Source organism: Manis javanica, chromosome 15 (assembly GCF_040802235.1).
Source record: "Manis javanica isolate MJ-LG chromosome 15, MJ_LKY, whole genome shotgun sequence".
NCBI classification, from domain to species: Eukaryota; Metazoa; Chordata; class Mammalia; order Pholidota; family Manidae; genus Manis; species Manis javanica.
This window is the reverse complement of record NC_133170.1, coordinates 51,544,768-51,564,618: the sequence shown is the minus strand read 5'-3', so window position 1 is coordinate 51,564,618 and position 19,851 is coordinate 51,544,768. Positions and strand designations below refer to the sequence as shown.

At 40.9% G+C, this 19,851-nt stretch overlaps 1 protein-coding gene across 4 annotated transcripts in view; it reads right to left on the bottom strand.

Moving 5' to 3' along the window:
• RBMS3 (RNA binding motif single stranded interacting protein 3) overlaps positions 1–19,851 on the bottom strand; it is a 1,487,986-nt gene that overhangs the window by 1,316,824 nt on the left and 151,311 nt on the right. For 2 of the 4 annotated variants that reach the window (XM_037008603.2, XM_037008604.2), the window contains one exon: positions 19,240–19,615. The exons of the other annotated variants lie outside the window; for them this stretch is intronic. In XM_037008603.2, coding sequence (XP_036864498.2) covers positions 19,454–19,615 — 162 coding nt within the window. In that variant the 3' untranslated portion in view covers positions 19,240–19,453. Of the gene's footprint in view, positions 1–19,239; positions 19,616–19,851 lie in introns of those variants that run through there. 4 annotated transcript variants of the gene reach the window in all.

The window sequence follows — 19,851 nt, the reverse complement described above, 5'->3', positions numbered from 1 at the left end:
AGTAAAACTGACAATAAAATATATTAGAATGCTCCAGTTCAAGTAGTACTTGAGAAGTAAGTAGAGTTCACATCGTAAGGGAAAATAGGTTTGTACCAAAATGCAAGATGAGTTAGGAAAAAAAAAAAATAAGTCAGTTCAAGACCAACTGGTGGCTACAAGTTATGCTAGAAGGTTAAGGTTGGTTCTTTGAATAACTTGAGCCATAGGCATCTGTGTTTTGCACTAACTTGGAAGATAATCACCTAGCATTAGGATTATCACCGAAAAAGATTTAAGAAAGATGTGGTTACTATTGACTTACATGACACCTATGTGTGAATTAGAAAAAGGTCTCCATTCATCTGGGCAAAGCTGGCCCTGACCAGGCATATTCCACTTTATTCCTTAGTCCTTGGGAAGCCACCCCCAAATAAAATTTTCCAGGACAGCAAGACCTCCCAACCCACAAATTTTAATGACTTTGTGATACAAGAAGGTGGATATAAAAGTCTAATTTAGGAATGGAAGTAGGTAGCATTTCTGGAACATCCTGGGATATGGACTTCCCCAAGGAAGATAGCAGGCAGGAACATGGGTGGAGTTAAAGGAGGAGTTTGGAGATTTGAATAAAAACTGAACTCCAAAGATGTGTTTTAGGAAGTCCTGGATTACAGAAGACCCTTTATCCCACTGGCCTGTCAGTACAAATAAGTCGGAGTTTGGGCCATTGTCTTTTGCTGTGTCTCCCTCATGCCATATTCATGAGAACTGGATGTTAAACCAGGACACCATAGAGCTCATTCCTTTGGCAATGCTTATGTGTTGAGCTGGGAGTACGGCCATCTCAGACATGCCTCCAGCTTGTCACTTTGAGGTGAGGAACAGAAGGGAATGTACTGAATAGCTGTGGGGGCCTGAACAATCAATACCCCCAAGATTCTGCCAGAGCAGCACAGCAGATTGCATGAGAGGCCCCAGAGCTTTCCTTCTCTGTGTGCCACATGAACCTGCCAGTCCTCTCACTAGACAGTCGATTTCCCCACCTTTGTAAATGTGCTCAGCCATGTCATTTGTTTTGGCCAAATAGAATCAGATGGAAATACAGTGTGCCAATTCCAAACCTATGCTTCAAAAAACCTTGCATGTCTCTGCTAGTGCCACTGCTATGAGAAGAATATGCCTGACCTAGTCCTCTGTGCAATGAGTGCGTAAGACACATGGACAGAGCTGTCCCAGCCAAGATCAGAGCTCCCAGACAATTCTAAGATGTTTGAGTGAGCCCAGTAGATGCTGGACAACCCCTATGTGTGTGCATTATACTAAGAAGTGATTGTTGTTTTAAGCCACTGAGTTTGGGGGTAATTTGTTACATAGCAATAGCTAAATGATACCGCAGGAACTAGGCAGATCCTGGAGCCTCAGCTTCCAAGTTTGTGGACTTTTCACAAACAGCTTCCATTAACCTGCAGCAACTCCTAATTTTTGCTTTTCTTCCAAATTCCTGAGAGGGACAAATAGTTGGGGAGGATGCAGTAGAATCTCAGAGAACATAACTTTCTTAGTGTTCAGAAGCCAGAAAACCTCTCCAAAGATGGCTTCCCCACCTGGGCCACCTTCCCAGGTCATTCACTGTGAGCACTTCCTCCTTCAACCTGTATCTCCTTGCACTGATAATCACTCAGTTCCAAACACAACGTTGGCAATCAAGAAAAGCAAATGGTAATGAGAAAGAAAATGCTGTCATCATCTCCGCTGCCTCTTCATCCATTCCTGGAATTTCTCATGACCCATTTTTTCCTTAGCATAAACGTTCATCTATTTATCACAGCAAAATGTCATCACTGGGCGATCATGTTCTCTTACAAAAGGTTGCTTCCTTGAACAAGCTGGGACCTTGGGCTTCCTAACCAAGCAAGGCAGCTGTTCTGTATACTTTGGATACTAGAGCGGCTTGTACCAGCTTGAGTACTGCCCCACAGGCTCTGCGGGCATTGTCACAGGCTTTATTTGAAACCCTTTTCACGACATTTAAAAATCAGAGTAAATTACTTTCACTGAGTCCTCTGAAATAAGGGTACGATTGTTGTTTACTCTCCCGAAGAACTGAATAGCTACAATAATTACCCTTCCAGAAAAGCATCTGTCTGTGCTTACCTCTTTATTCTTTCCCTCTGTTGTATTATGAGATCTTGAAACGATACCTAAAGAGCAGCTTTCCTGGATGCTGGGATAAAATTCACTGCTCTATCATTCTGGGGATCACCTCCTTTTCTTTTAAAAAGAATTAATTTTGACCTCTTGGTCACTTTAACATGCTTTTTTAAGAATAAATGAATATTTAAATGTTGAATGCTCTGCCTCTGCACTTTAAAAATACATTTGAGATCAGAATGAATTCTGTTACTTTAAACAATTTAAAGACTTAAAATTAAAAAAAACAAATTGAAAGTGCATAAAACTGTAAATGAAAAGTTCTTTCATACCACGTTTGTCTTTATCCTACTACAAACTAGGGAGAAAATACATAGACTTACCTCACTTAAGCTGTTGAGTCAATAGCTCTTGAAAAGCTACACCAGTTTTTGTACAGTGGTTTTCCCTATCCCACTTCCTGTTTTCAGGGCACCTAATTTTTTGCTTAAAAACTTCTGAATAAATATGCCATAAGGAGTGATATTTCAACCTCACCATTTCAGACAAAGACATGCTAACCAATCTGTTAAACCAACGGTCTCTTTTCATAAAATATCATACAGAAAAAATTTAAATTGTGCAGCATGTGTAGATGACCTCAAAGTGTTTTGTTTTCATTCACATGCTGAGGGACAACACAGAGGTGGCTTCACCTACCACTTCTCAATCTGTTGGGCATGTGTGTAATTTCTGCATTTTGAAACCATCATATGTTCAGCCTTTATTTGCCTCTCCAAAGGTGTTTTTCTGTTCTATAACTTTATCTTAAAATTTAGTTGGTCTTCAAGATAACCATGAGTTCCCACAAGGTTGAAAACTTGGTGAAAATCAAGGTATGCATGTTCCAAAAATAGCTTCCTCGTATCCTTCCTCTACCAAGATAGGTGGGAAAGGGCACCATTGTCCCATTTCAGACAGTGGACTGTCCCAAAGGTCACAGGGAAAGCCATCAGCAGATTAGCAATGAGCGGTCTTGGCAGTTACAATTCGGGCAACAATTAGCCACCAACTCTGGCCAGCTCTGCAAATGGCTGCTGAGCCCTGACTCCAAGTGTCCACTTGGGAAGCAAATGGGGCAGGGCACACTGGCTGTGGCACAGCTGTTGGTACAGTTAGTAATCACCATGACTTCCAACACTAAAAGAAGAAATGTAGACTGGGTACATCACACACACTGGATTATCCAGTGAGGCCACCAGGATATGCAGTGTTGAAGACCACAGGTCCAGACCAGACTGACTTTGAACCCCTTCTCTGCTACAAGTTTGGCCAAGTTACAGACCTTTCTGTAGGTTCATTTTCTCACCTGTAAAACATAGATAATAGTAGCACCTATCTCATTCAGTGGTTGTGAGAATTAAATGTTTTATTACAAGTTTATGCCCCTACCATATGTGTTATATTTACTATATATGTATGTTATATATATATGTGTGTTATGTATCTTACATATGTATATATGTGTGCATATATATGTATACATATGCACCAAGCATATAACAAGTGTTTGATAAACATTAGCTATTATCCTTCATGTGAAGGTGTGAAGGAAAGTGGAGCATCAAAGCAAACAAACATTGCTTGGTCTTTAACTCTGAGTAATCAAGGCATTCAAATTGTCATCTGTATCAATCACAGATTTCCTGTCACTTGAAAAATTGCTTTAACAAATTCACTTACATAAAGCTTTTCTTGATTCTCCACCATAAACTTCCTATGGTTGTTACTCTGAAATACAACAGAAAGTGTGTTTGAGTAGCAGAAGCTGTCTGTGCCTCCCATGTCACCTTGACCCTGAGCATCTCAGTCCATTCTGGGGTGCACAACAGGCCAGAAGTGTGGGGAATGATCAAACTCCAGGAGCAGCTCTTAGCCAGCTACCAGTGGGAACTGGCATCTAAAGACCCCAGCTTCCTCACCCCCTGAGGGGGTACAGCTCTGAGGCATGTGCCCTATGCTGGCTCCCAGAGTTCCAGCAGGACTGAGCCCCAGCGCCCAGTGCAAACTTGCTGATAACACACCTCTTGTGGACCCTTCCCTTCCCAGTCCCACCTCCCGGCTGTACTGCCTTGTCTGATGTCACCTCCTGAATAAACCACTTGTCTGATTCCGGGGGGAAACCCCAAAGAAGACTCAGCCACACAAATACACAAGCTAAAAAAAGGTTGTTTTTAAGTAGGTTTGTCTCCATATTGAAAAGAATTATTAAAATGCACACCAAGCAAATTCAAGAAATTCCAATTTAATTTTACTTTGTGTAGAATTTGGTTGGGGCCTTAGGTATTGAATGGCTTCAGGAGAACCTTTTATGTCTTTTAAAATCCTTGGCTCACAAATGCTTTCACACAGAGAACATTTCTACCCATGATTTCAGTCTCATTTAAGACTGGAAGAATGGCTTTGTCCTTGCTTAGGGTCATTTGAACTCGGGGTGTCCAAGCTAACTTTTCCTCCTGTACCCCCAGCTCCATCTGCTGCCAACAAGACCTGAGTTTCTGGTTGAAATAAAAATATCTTTACAAAGGCTTATAAAAAGGTTCATGAGATACAGTGGTATTGGAAATGGCTCTGAAGTGTATTAATGAAGCAGAGACACACAAATTAAGTTTCCCTTGAAACACCGTGTTTCTGTAAGAAAGGAGTCCTCCGGGGAAATACTTATAAGGATTTATGAGGATTTACTGTTTATTGTTTCGTTGTATTTAAAACATTTGAAAGCTTGTTGAAAATTTTCTCTTCAATAAAATTACCCCTGAAGTCCATTAAAATTGCTGTTAAGAGACAGTCATTTCTCTGGAGAATGAATATTTAAAATTCTTGCAACTTAGAGAACCAAGTTCTTGAGGTTCTGTTAAGCCAAAAAAAAATTGTTTTAATATCCTAAAATCAAACATTTTTAAGATTGTGCTTTTAACATGAATAGACTTCAACATATGTTTACAATTATGCCAAATTTATCAGGTCAATGGCATTACAGCTCATGAAAAATAATTTGTAAGAAAGACTGAAATGTCTTTATATTTTGCTTGCTTTCCACCAAAGTTAAGTTTTTGGGTAAATTATCATCATGTCCAATTGTCTCTATTTGTTTTAAACACTTCATATTAATTAAATATACACCAAAGAAAGATATCTTAAAAATATCTTTGCTATGCAAGACTAAGCTAAAAAACAATTCTATAGAGATTTAAAGAACTCATTGTTTTCATAACCTATGCTACACAGATGCATTTAGAACTGAGAAAAAATAATTACAAATGATACTACATTTGCCTGGTCCTTAACTATTTTAAATTAATTTGCTTCGATAAAAAGCATAGTAGTAGGTTTCCTGGTAGACTATTTATTAAGTGCATTTCCTTTTCATTATTTCTAATATTTTGCTTCATAATTTGAATGGCCTCATTTTTATTTAAGAGGAAAAACATACAGTAATTACTCTTTTCAGTACTAATCTTTTTTCTTGCTTTAATAACATATTCTTCTTCCTTCCCACAAACAATCCCAGTCTTCACATAGGTGTCCTTTCTCCTTTCTAGTTCTCTCTCAGTGGTGACTCCTCCACTCCCTTCCCCTACACACATACACACCAGGATTTTTCTTTCTTGTTATCTCCCTGTTCTGGGTCTTTCTTTTTTTGGCTACTTCTCTTCGATTCTTTCTCTCTAACCTACTCCCCCCTTCCCCTATGTCTCCCTTTCTTTAATTTGCCAAGATCATGTTTATAAAAGGGAGCAAGCAAGTCAGTTAGCTTCACAGAAGACACACCTGCTGGGGCAATAGGTATACAGGGGCTCTGGTGATAATCTAAAAGGTTAAATGTGAGTTTAAGTTCTGCATCATGCCTTTCAGAGGGGTGTTTATTTATTCAAGTAAGGATAAACTTGCTTATCCAAAGCAAAATGCAACATTAAAAAATTTAGATGTCTGTGAAACACAAACACAATTTTATGTATTTATGATCACACACATGCTGTAATCAAGGCGAAGTCATTCAGTGCTCAGTTAGTTCATTGTGATGTGTTCTTTCAGCAGGAGGAAAAAGAGGTGAAGCCTACAGCACAGAATGACAGACCATTTAGGAAACAGAATTGTATCTGTTCTTCAGTTGGAAGAGCTAATTACTGATCGATTTGAGACCTTGTGTCTTGATAAACAACTATTGATTGAGCCTGATTATTTCCTGCAATGTCAGAAACATTCAAACGTATTTGTGTTATTGCAAAAGCTATATAATTTATTGGTGGGCACTAATGGTTTTAATGCTTCCAGTGGCAGTCATAACGAAAGGAAGATTACAACCCTGAATTTTCTAATGCTTCATTCTGGCTCTTAAGATTAGCCTATTTTGACTCATTAGTCAAGTTTCTGTTTATACAATGACTTATTTACATAAATTATTTAAAGTAGACCTGTATCAGGTGCCCTGTTCAAATTCAGAAAATGGGGGAAAGAGGGGCTCAGGCCACTGAGAGAGATGCAAATGTTGAGATGGACTCGGGAGAAAATCAATGAGCTAATCAGAGAAATCTGCAAATAGTGAATGCCGCCACATTACCTCGCTGAACGGGCCACGCTTTTCCAGTCTTGCGGCCTTTGAACATGCATTTTCCACAGCCTGTGATGCTCTTTCCCAGATACACACACTGATCTCTGCTCAACTGTCTTATCAGAGAATGGTTTCCAGGCACCCTACATCAAATGTGTAAAATAGTAATGCCAACCTTTGTTTCATTTTTCTTCTTAGTGTCATATCATCATTGCCCTGGCCCATACCTATTTTTTAAACTACTCTATGTGTACCCAGTAGCACTTACTTCATTCCTTTTTGTTTACTGCTTTCCTTAGCTCCTAGAAGAGAGACTGGTGGGCATTAAATATTTGCTGATTTGACCGGAAGGTAATTGTGAAGCATCAACATCATTTATTTTGATGAATGTTATCTCAGTACCAGGAAAATCACTGTGAGAAATGAAAGGTATGATTCTTCTCTTCAAAATGCTTATAATTTATTTGGTGAGACCAGCCTGTCACACATCATATTAGCTATCTAGTACTATGTAACAAATTTCCCCCAGATATCAATAGCTTAAAAACAACGGACCTTTATTATCACATGCAGTTTCTGTGGGTCAGGAATCTAGGAGTGGCTAAGGTGGTTGCTTTTCAGGGTGTCTCGGGGGGGCTAAAGTCAAGATATTGGCCTGGGCTGTAGTCATCTGAAGGTTTGACTAGAGCTGGAGAATCATTTCCAAAAGAAATGTCTCATGCCCATGTCTGTCCAGTTAGTGCTGGCTGTTGGCAGGAGGCTTCAGGTGGAACCCTCAGTTAGTGCCCAGACCTCTCTCTAGGGCTGCTTGGGTGTCCCCATGGCAGGCAGCTGCACTCTTCCGGATGAGCCCGAGAGAGAACAAAGTGGAAACCATGGTGTCTTTTCTGACCTAGGAAGTCACACTCTGTCATGTCTGCAGTACTGAATGGTCATCCAGGGGAGCTCTACCCAGTGGGAAGCGACCACACAGGAGCGCAAACAGCGGAAGCTGAGTCCTGTCAGGGGCTGGCTCCCACAACGATAAGGAACACAGCACACGTACCCAGGTGTGGTTAAGTGCTCGATTGTGAAAACATTTAAGGTCCAAGCGGCTTTGAGAACCCAGACTTATATAAACACCTCGACTCACCCTCACCTGCCCAAATTGGAATATAACTGCCTAGATTTCAAAATTTATCAGTCCACCAAAATGTTTTCCAACCTAGTGCATCTCCACCATTTGTCACAACAGTGACGACCAAAAGGACATTTAGCATCTAAATCAAGGAACAAATGTCCTTTAAGAGAGTATTTCACTGCATGAATATGAATATAATTTAATACCTAACAATCATTAAGTATATTAGAACGTGTTAGGACAGTATTTTACTTCATGGAAATATGTTCATAACCTGTAGTTAAGAGAAAAAAGCAATGGGAATAATTATTGATATTCCATGTAGAAGTACATGTTGGAAAGGCTGAATTTGATGGCAAATTCAACCCTCATTTGGACAAGGGTGTTTGTTTCAGGTATTTTCGTAACATAAACTCCATTTATTCATTTATTCACCACTTACTTACTAAATAAATATTTATAAACAGTATTTATTAAGCCCTTGCTTACTGTGCTACAGGGCAGGGATTATGATGAAAGCCCAGATCCTGGGAAGGAAGTGGCCCTTCACACACTGTCTATTGTGTGTGGGATCAAATTTATTGAGAAATAATGGTTTTGAATGAATTTAAACACAGGCAAGAATCATCATCCAAAGCCAGTTTTTCTTTGGGCACTAAAAATATAAATTACAAGTGTGCAAAACAGTCACATATGCGGAAGGAAAATAAAAGTTTTCATACTCTTATAAATAATTTCAATTTAATACAAGAAAGGTACACTTTAGAAATAATCAAGTAAGTAATCTAACATAAAAAATATTCACTGGACATGATAATACATGAAGGAAATCCACATGACAATGTTAATAAAAGGAATCAGTAAAAATGATCTTATTCTCTAAAACACCTCGACTCACCCTCACCTGCCCAAATTGGAATATAACTGCCTAGATTTCAAAATTTATCAGTCCACCAAAATGTTTTCCAACCTAGTGCATCTCCACCATTTGACACAACAGTGACGACCAAAAGGACATTTAGCATCTAAATCAAGGAACAATTATTTCTCTTAACATTTTCTCTTCGCCCTGTCCATTGCCTGGTTTATTGTTATCTCAGTCACTTTCAGGCCCAAGTTTATGGCCTAAGTTAATGCTAATTTTCATCCCTTTCTAAGGAATTAGGGGAAAAACTACAATCTCATAGTCATTTAGTCAATGTTTTTTAAGATAGGACTAACCCAATGCACTGTTGTAACAAAATTCAAGCAGAAACCAAATGTCAGTCTAGCAGAGAAACAGACACTCTCATACACCTCTGGGTGGAAGATAATAAATGACATGAAAAGCTTTACAACTGGGTAGGCACTCTGATTTTCCTCTTCTAGGAATGACTTAGGAAAAAAACTTGAATGTACACAAAGATGGAATGATAAGGATGTTGGTGGCAGAGTAGCTTATAACTGTGAAAACATGGAAACAAATGTCCTTTAAGAGAGTATTTCACTGCATGAATATGAATATAATTTAATACCTAACAATCATTAAGTATATTAGAACGTGTTAGGACAGTATTTTACTTCATGGAAATATGTTCATAACCTGTAGTTAAGAGAAAAAAGCAATGGGAATAATTATTGATATTCCATGTAGAAGTACATGTTTAGTAGGAAATAAGGTTAGGAATATCAAAAATATTAACAATGATTTATCTCTAGTTTGTAGAACTGCAGGTGAATTGAATATTCTTATTGAAATTTTCTCTTCAATGAGCATGGGTAATAGGTGGATTGCACTAAAGGCCCATCCCTGTATTCATCAACTCTGGCTCAACTGGGTGACTTGTTTTGGCCAATAGGACATTAGCTAACATGATGTTAGCAGTTGCTTGGAAAGCACTGGCATGACGGGGCTTACTCTTGTTCTTGTCCCTCTTCTATCTGCAGGAGAACATGCCTGGGCTAGCCTGTTGGAAGATGGGAGATGGCACATGAAGCAGAGATGAGCTGCCCCGATTTCCCCACCTGTACCTGCCCTAGGTCATGTGGCTGCTAGCTGGGCCCAGGTAGGTGAGAGAGCCTAACAAGATCAGCAGATCTGCAGCAGACCACAGGCATGTGAGTGAGATCAGCTAATGCGGCCAAGTGTCAGCTGACCCATGCAGCCTCCATGATAAGAAATGTCCTTCGTTGTTTGCCTGCTGCTCTGCTTTATTGTAGCACTATGCTAATGGACAGAGTGTGTGCTTGTTGTCAGGCTTGGAGGGAAATAGAAGAGAAAAGCAACAAACCCCTTTGGTTTGAACCAAAGATATCTGAGCACAGAACTTGTCAGAAAACATTTTTGAACAGGTTAGACTGGCAGAGAGCTGAAAATCATTATGAAAATAGAACAGATGCTTTAACATGTGCAAGGTCTGGAGGGGGTTCATGAACTGGAAGCATATCTCCTGGAGCTCACACTGTGATAGTGGGGATCCCTCTCGACCCAGGGAGTGCCCTCAGAGAGTTAGCAACAACAGTATGAATATGCTGCAGCACCAAGGGCTTTAATTCACTGAAGTTGGTTAAAAATTCACTAGCTCTTCCCCAACATGCATTGGAGAGCTCAGTAAAATCAAAAAGGCTACTCTAGCTGTCCGATGAATTGAAGTAATGAGGTCTATCAGTTGACTTAAACAGAAAAAATGATATTAAGCTTTCACGGAGGACAAATGAAAGTATCTACTTGCAACCTTTCTGACGGCCAGAGACCCTGTGCCATTTAAAACTCTGCCACTGCGGTGCACTATTCCCAGGCAGCCAAGAGTTTAATAAGACTTCACGGAGATACCTAACCTCCCAGTCCCAGCTGCCTGCTGGCAACCCTAAGGCGCTCACTGGGGAAGCTGACAATCTGAGCTAACATCAGGGCACCAATTTTCTCAGACATAGGAGCACAGGTGGGCATAGAAATGTCTGCCTGCTGCCCCTCCATGCATGCAAATCACAGAATGGTCTGATCTCAACACCACAGTGCCCACAACCCTTGGGTGTTTAATCTTGGAGATTCTGGTGATCACTGCCTTTCTTTACTATGAAGCCTGCCTCCCCTGCTGCATGAAGTGCTGCCCTTTATCGTACATACAAGCCTTTCTTTGAGCAAAGCCCGAGCTGCTGGGCCCAGCCTTAATTCCCAAGATTCTTCCATTCGGCCCCACACTCCAGTCGCAGGGGTTAGGTATTTGCTTTTCTCACCTTTGTGCTTTGTTCAGCCTGTGACTTTCATTGTCTCCAGCCAACCCACTCTTATACCTTTAAATTCTGGCTTTGCTTCACATGTCTCACTCCCCAGCTAGGCTGCAAGAATCGTAATGATAGTTCCATGACAGGTCCTTTGCTTTGCATGCCTCATTTTTATTTTGTCCAACAACCCTAGGAGATTGGTATTGTTATTACTATTATTATATTTAGCACCATCATCCCAACTTTCAGACAAAGAAACCAAGGCAAAGAGATATTAAAGCAACTTGCCCAAAGTCAGCATCAGTTCTGCGGGGATGGAGGTCATGTGTACTTTAGTCCTAGAGCCGAGCACAGACCCTGGCCCAGAGTACTGAATGAAGGAATGATGGCTCCATGAGGCTGTCCTGCAGTCAGAGATAACCTCACCTCCTTTGCTTTCAAGCTCCACCCTAGTACTTAACACATAACATCATAGGTCAGTCCCCCATTTCCAAATAATTGGCACTCTTACATATACATGACCCTCCCTTGCTTTGAAGCAGCCAGCCTCTCGCAGATGAGGGAATCTCCAGCTCTGGGTCTGCCTCACAGCAGCTGCTGCCCAGAGAAGGGCCAGCGATCCATTGAGAGGAAGGACTGAGGGCAGGAGTTGGAAGCTGGTTGGCCAGCCACTCACCCTAAAGAAGCATAGCCCTGCCCCCTCTGTGGTGGAGGGGCTCCAAGAGCTTGCTGGTCCACTTAGAACCATTATCTAGGATGACTGTCCCTTGCCAGCCTCCCTTCCTCCCCTGCCTCCCACATCTTGGCTTCATCCACAGTAGAAGGGGAAGTTATGAAGGAACAAGGGCAATAGACTGCAGCCAGGTAGCCAAGCAGGAAGTGGAGAGCAGCGGAAATGGTGGTGGCCAGTCACGTCGAGTACCTGGGGTCTGAACTCAACCTGTGCTGGTAGAAGCACTGAGCACCACAGGCCAAGACTTAGAGGGTCTTAAAGATCAGCTATCGTTGCCATCGGCCTGCTCTGCAATCCAAGAGGAACCAAACGAGGGGCTTGAGAGGGGAGACCTAGTTCAGGCTTGAGAGGGGAGTCCATGAAGACTGTTGGCAGCCAGGCTTCCAGCTATCTGTTGACATGAGGCTCTCTGAGGTCCTTTCTCACCTTTGGCAGGGACACCTGAGCCTGAAGGAACTGCATTAAGGGATTTTGTAATTACTGACTCCCAGCTATCTGGGAAGAGAATCCCCTTCTGCTTTCAGACATTCAATTTTTGAATGTATGTTCTGCTTTGAGAACCACCTGTATTTGTTTACGTTCTTCCATCACTGGATAGTAATCTCCAGAAGCATGGCCACATTTGCATTTCCCTCCTGCCTACTTGCCCTCTGCAAACTGCAAGACAGTTGTTCTATAAAATTTTAAATTTATGCAACTTAATTGCATGTCATAATATGGGTTCCCTGTGAAAAGCATTTGTACATTTACAGAGTGCATCCAAAATGACAGAATCCTGCATCATTAGTCACCAGTATGAAGACGTTTTCCCCCTTTTTTTAACCAAATGAAAAAGGAAGCAAGGTGATTTAAAGCCATTGCTAAAATTCAACAGTGAGGTGTCCGTTAAGAGATAGACACTGCCACTAATATAACCATCAGAGAGAATATCACAACGCTGCTAGTGGTAGTTTCTAAAGATTAACTTTAAAAAAGAGAAAAAAGGAATCCTGATATTGATGATTAGTAGATGAAGCAACACAGGAGTTAAGACAAGTGATCATTTCAAATGTATAATTACACTTTACCTCAGTAATTATAAATTGCAATGTACTTAAACACATATTCAGTTTCCTTAATAAGTAGAATAAATAGAAGATAAAGGTGATTTGCATAGAGTATCTCACTTATTTCCCACAACAATGTTCTTCTTTAGATAGTTCCATTTGTATTTACCTATGAAAAACTAGATGATCAATCTACCACTCAGACAGTAACCAGATTATGAGACAATATAGACAGTAATCAAGCACATGGGATCTGGAATAGAAATGTACTCAAATTCTGGCCCTTTTACACACTGGTTAGATGGCTTAGACGAGTTAGTAGGTAGAACCTAGACCCAAACTTAGATTTTGCAACTTGAAATCCTATGATGAAATACCAAAATGGTAAGGAAAGCCTGGGGAGTGGAATGGGGAGGGAGGTACATGCTTGTTTTTCTTTGCCAAATCAGACATTCTACCATTATGGGCATCTCTCTACTCTATGTGATTATTATAGAGTCTAAAAATACCTAAAGGAAAGAAGTGACCCACCCTTTTGAAGTCTTAGTGGTATGTTGGTGGTGTTGGCACCCTATTTATTTATAATGTCTACACATATGCTGCATCATTGACAAAGCAGTATGAGGCAGTTTAGAATAGAACTCACCCCTGTGGGCTGGCAGGGAATGGGCTGAGCCCCATCAGTGCACAGGCCAGCCGGGGCCAGATCCAGGCAAAGCTGGAAAGGGCTGGGCAGAAGGACTCAGGATAGTACTCTGGATCCAACTAGGAGGCAGAACTACTTTAATAGCAGTTCCACCCTAAGGAGAAAACAACCCATGGGCCAGACACAGCTGGAAAGCTGCCACCGCAGCTGCTGTGTGTCAGTTGCTGGAATCAGGAAGCCAAGTGCGTTAGTTAACTATTCTACTATAATGCTGTGTACACGAATCCCAAAACTTAGTGGCTGAAAACAATCATTTGAGGCAGCTCGCTTTATTCTGCAGGTCTGTGGACCTGGGCCTTCTCCATGGCCTTTCATTCTCCATGAACCACAGGGCTGGCTGTGTCATGTTCTTCTTACGGCAACAGCAGATGTACAAGAGGAAAAGAAGAACACTCAAACTTCTTAAGGCCTTGGCATGATCAGTTCAGCTCTACTTCATTTATCAAAGCAAGAGGCCAAGCCCAAAGTCATAAGGATAGGAAGTACTCTGTGCGCATGATAGGGCCGTGATAATGAGACAATGTAGGACAACATAAAAGAACTTGGGTCACTTATTCAATCAAGCACCTCCTTGGCCACATTATTCACATCCTGCCAACATGAAAACATCCCCATGCCCATCAAAGGATACTCAGAAGTCTTACCCCATCATGGTATCAGGCTCAACATTTAGGACTTCATGATCTACATCTGGTCCAGATTTGAACTGGATCTATGAACCAGAAAGACAGATCATTGGCCAGTCCCTCCCACATAATATGCAATGGTGTAACAGGGACAGGATAATCACAGTAAACACACCCATTCAAGAAGAGTAAACCTGGTGCTTAGCAATTCTGAAATCTCTGTTGGTAAATTAGCCAAGTTCCCCTGTCATGGGAGTAGGAAATGTTTCTTCATTAGACACTGGTTCTCTTTCCAGGAGAACGGTAGGTAAGCTGAGGGGTGGGGAGCGGGGTGCAGAGGGATCCCCAGTCCATTGTTCTCTACAGCTTCCAGCTCTGTCCTCAGAGATATCCTTTCCATCATCTTCTTCACTTGCTTCTGAAGAGGACATTGAAACTTCCTTTTTTGATGGTTAGAAGTTTTCCCAGCCTGTTTCCTACCTATAAAAACTGAGGGCTCAGAGGTCTTTTTTCCCTCAAACTGTTTCAGTCTCCTTTAGTTCAGTCTGTTAGTACTCTGGCATATCATGTTCTCCGCATCTTACTGGGTTTTCTATGTATTTGATTTCAGTTCATTCCATGAGTCAAAACCACAGTTTTTTTAAAGTCATGCTTTTCTCTCAATTTAATTAATTACCATTTTGATGCACCTTGGGCCCATCAGGTGGCTGTAGTACTATGCCTTTAAGCCTTATAGGAGATTTTGTCGAGCTGAAAGATCTACTAAACGTCACTTTGTAGTATTTTGCAATGTCACCACCACACCTCTGAGTCGGTCTTTACCCTGAAGCCATGCTTTCCTGCAAGCCACCTGAATTTGGTCTTTGTCTCCCCTGCTATAATTCAACAACCATGCTCTGGACTTGATCATTGTCTCCAGGCTGTATCTTAATTTGAGAATATTTTTCTGGCTGGAGAGGGTGGAAGATAAGAAACAGTTCTTTTTTTAACCCAGTAACTTCTGGGCTGCTTACAGTGTGTTTTGTTTTGAGCATCTTTCTCTTGTAGTACCTTCTTATATGCATTGTCTTGCCAATGAGTTTCAGCCCCGGGTAAGTTCACTATGAATTCAATGTGACCAAAGAAATGACAGTAAAATGTTCTTGGGGTGAAACGGTTATACCCAACTTTATTTCCATGGTGGCAGGTCAATCACTAAAATCCCATTGATTTCAGAACAAGTCTGCCTGCAGCAAGCCAGTCTCTGCCTCTGGGTCTCTCAGCCCGCACAGCCATACACTCTCTGTCCATGGCGCTGCCACCACTTCAGCCTCTGCTCTGCTCTCCTGCAGCCTTACAGCCATGCTACTGTGTCACCCAGAGCACTGGGCGGAGCTCTTTACAGAGTCAATAGCAACGTCTAGACAAGGAGGACCAGGTGAGAATCCTGGTCATGGGAACTTTCATTTTATCCACATGCATTTAAAAGCAAACAACACATTCAAAATTTTTCTTGGAAACCATTTTCTCCTTTCTCCTCTCATTTGATTTTGCCCCTCACTGTTTTTTTATTTTTACCATGCAATAAATCAGTGGGTAGAACAATCCTAATATTTAGATTTATGGACATAGAACATCCCACTTGGAACTTAAGGCTAAATTCATCTCAACCAACCAACTCTTCTAGAACTCTGCTGAGGGACATCATGAGTTGGCTTAGCCCTAAAGAAGTACTTAGAATTACTTAATTGTACTATGTCTAGATCTCCCCTTAGGACCTTATAGAAGGAAGAAAGGATAGAGCCAGATTTGGATATTGCTGGGATTTTCAAAATCTTACTTTTGTTCCCTAGAAGGGCCATGGGTACAAATCCTACTGATCTGGAAGAATATGGAATAGGACTCTACCATTTATTAGCCCCAGTAAATGGTGGAGTCATGGATTACCAGCTATTTGGTAGAGGTATTAGATGCTAGAATTGTTGATTTCTATCAAAAGCCCTACACTGGTCACCTCAGGTCACCTCTGAAAGAGCTACTCACCATTTTTTTCCACAAAGGTTCTACACCAATTTACAAAGTTTATAATAGTACCTAGATCTATTAGTAGAGAGGGTAACTGTCTGTGACCCCTCACCCTTCACTGGAAAGCCAGTAAGTTCAAAGCTACAGATTTATGCAAGTACAGAGTGCACTTCCCTCTTTATCCTGTGGGTGGCAATAAGAGATGAACCCACCAAAAGCATACAGCCTGTCTCCAATAAAGATAGAGCTGAGCCTCTTAGCTCTGGAAATCCCTGCTTAAATTCAGATGCTGGCATGGGGCAAATGGACAAGGACATCCTGGGATATAGGGTAACAGGGCTGGCTTTTGTGTTCAGCTCTACAAAGTCTACAGATCAAACTGGGGACTCAGCTTTCAATGGGCCCAGACCTTCTACAAGTTCATGGAGGCTGTAGACTAGGAGGGCTTGGCCCAGCTCATTCTCAAGAGGATCATTCAGCCACTCCCCCAACTAGACAAAGAGGGTCTCTTACTCCAAACCAAATGCCTGGTCAGAAGGCCCTGACATACCACCTTCTATCTCACATTTCAAATGTGCTGTAACTAGTTTACTTAGAATTGTAACCTTCCTTGGTGAGCAGATGCATTTTCCTCATAATGTTCTCTTTTGGGCCTAGCAAAAGGCTCTAGCTGTAAATGCAGGTTATTGCTTGCCTCTCGGCTTGCCCTAGAAGTCAGCTAATCACACATAGTCCTTGGTGTAAGTCTCCCAGAAGCAGGTGTATCACCTCAGGTTCTGTTGAAAGTAGCATATTGCCCACCAGGCAGAGGAGAGGCATGGCAGGGCAGTAAGAAGAGATATGCTCTGAGCCAACAACACAGTCATAACTTGCAGTTTTCCATGTGTTAGAATTATCATACCCACTTATGTATATTAATAGGTTTCCTTTCACAGCAACCTCTACTTTATAGCTGAAAGAAACCTAGGCTCGAAGTTAAATAACTTGCCTCAGGTCTCCCAACTAGTAGTGGGCAGTGCCAGGATCTGAAGGCAGGCATTCTGTTTTCACAATCCCATTGCTATGCCCTGGTCTATGCTACATGGTCTGCCTTGAAACCTGGGATATTTACTGGTAGGGACAGTTTGCCAGCAGGCACGATTCTCAGCCTGAGGACAGAGATACTGGTTGACTGCTCCTTCATTCCTTTTCCTGGGTACATTCTACCTGGAAATTCAAAAGCTTACATTCTCACATGTATGAGGCTCCCCCAGCCTCTTCTTGGAAGGAGATTGCAGTTTCCTCTGTAGACAGGGCCAACCCAAATGTTTCTTCTTGGAACCATTTTGAGCTGCTCAAATACAAAAAAACTTCAGTGGAAATTCCAGACTTCTACACCTCAGAACATGGCAGATCAGAATTCAGTCTGGAAATTTCAGTATCCTACCAATGCAATCTGACTTGGATGAGAACTGGCTGTCCCACCAGGAGCAATCAGATGCAAGGGATGTAACTGTTCTACCAGATAGGGGTTATATCTAAAGAATTGTGGATAAAGTCTTTCAAATACAGTTGTAGTCATTTCTTTAGTTGACTCTAAGAAGTAACAAAAAGTAATGGGATCAATTACTTCTTGAGACATTTTATAGGCTGTGGATATAACATATTGCCAAGAAAAATAAGAGTTTTCTGAAAGGCTGTGGAGTAAATCCAGCTGGAAAAGGAGGGAGCCTTACCCCTCAGTTTTATCCCTCACCACTGAGAATCTAAACATGAAGCATTGGGAGACTATCCCTAGTACTTCTGGTTCTTAGTGTGGTATTGAAATGCAAGCTTTGTCAAAGCATCAACATCTTAGAATCTCTGCTGAGATCAGAGAGTCTGGCCCAAACTTGATATTTATCGCATGTTTCTAATCTGCATGAATTGCTACCCCAGTGAGCAGCACTGTGAATACTAGAAACTGGGAGGTGTTCTTGACTCCCCACACTGTCTCATCCCTATATCCACCCTCCAAATTCTAATAATCCTTTGGTGTTGACTTAGCTTGGTTTCACTATTTCTCTCCATCACAATACCACCGTGATACTGGCTCTCATAATCTCACAATGGAATTCCCAAAGTAGTCTGCTAACCAGCAACCGAATCCACTGGTAGGTACTCCCTCTCCCTGCATTCTCTGTGTTCCTGCCATGGTGAGCTTTCTGGAATGTAACCGGGGTTCTGTTGTTGATGGCCCTTCACCTGGTTTCTACAAACTCCTTAGCTGCTGTGGTTTACCTCCTCACCACCACACATCACTCCAGCTAATCTGAATCACAGCAGGTCCCAGATGCTCTCTTGCTTTTTCTTCTCTCCTCAAGCTTTTTTTTTTGTGTGCTTTGAATACCCCTTCCCCTACCTCGTGTCCCCAGAGAGAGAGACAAGCACAGAGAAAGAGCCAGAGCTCTTTGGAACTAGAGATGAATGTGCACACACAACACACAAACTTCCATGTGCATAGAACATGACCTAGAAGGACGCTTACTAAAAAACTGTTCATGGGAATCACTATGGAATGGAGTTTTGGAGGAGATGGTAAGGGAGCTGTATTGCAAAACCTTTTTATTTTTCTATATTGTTTAGATTGTTTTTATAGTGGAAATATTTAGGTTATCTCTCTATATTCTTAATTACATTTTCCCACCCTCACTTCCAGGAATACCAATTCAGTAGGTGAAGGGTCCAGGATTCTTATCTTTCAAAGGCGCCCCCAAGTCTGTTAATCACTTTTGGGAACTGTGGATGAAATGATTGTTTCTAACATAATTAGGCAGTTGGTGTTTTTCAGAAAAACTCCAACTGTATTACACAACCATTTTTAAAAATCATTTCATTTTGTAGTAGCTTATTTCTACTACAAATATACATTCTCTAAGTATATTAGATTTGAAGTATTTGTGAGAATTGTAATAGCCTTGGCAACCATTTTAACAGCACATTTGAATAAAGGGTCTAAGTAATCACTGTAAAACATGTGTTTATGTAGTAAATTTCATAAACCATTTTAACATTAAGGCAAACAAGAGAAAAAATTATAAATACAAATATTGTTTCTTAAAACCCAAACTTTTAATAACAACTTAAATACTATTTGATTAGATTTCAAAACAATGAATAATCTCACTATATAAAATAAAAAGTTATTACAAATATTAACTTTAGTTTATAATATATACCTATTTCACTAAACATTTTTAAGCTTTTGATTTTGGAAAAATATAAATATGTGAATACTTTCATAATTAACTGTTGAAGATACCTACAATTCCCTAAAATTCAGACATCAAAGCATCTATTTCTTTAAACTTGTTAGTTATAGTTTCAATACATTCTTCAACTTTTAATTTTATCCCATCAATAACAAGGTAGTCCTCTTCATAGTGATTTTCAAATGGACTGCCTGCCACAGCTCCAGGGCTGCATTTAGAGAACTGTAAAAATAATAATACAATTCATCAGAATGACATAAAATTTACATGAAGACCAGGCTTAATTAATTACTTGAAGAAAACATAAAGTAGTGAGTAACTCCTGAAGCTAGAGCAATCACACAAAGTGTTCCGTTATGCTGTGGTGACATGGTGTTGTACCTGTGTATGGTACAACATAGTAAATGTGTTAGTACAAGAATAACTTATTATTTAGGTCCTCTTTCTGCTTCCCAACA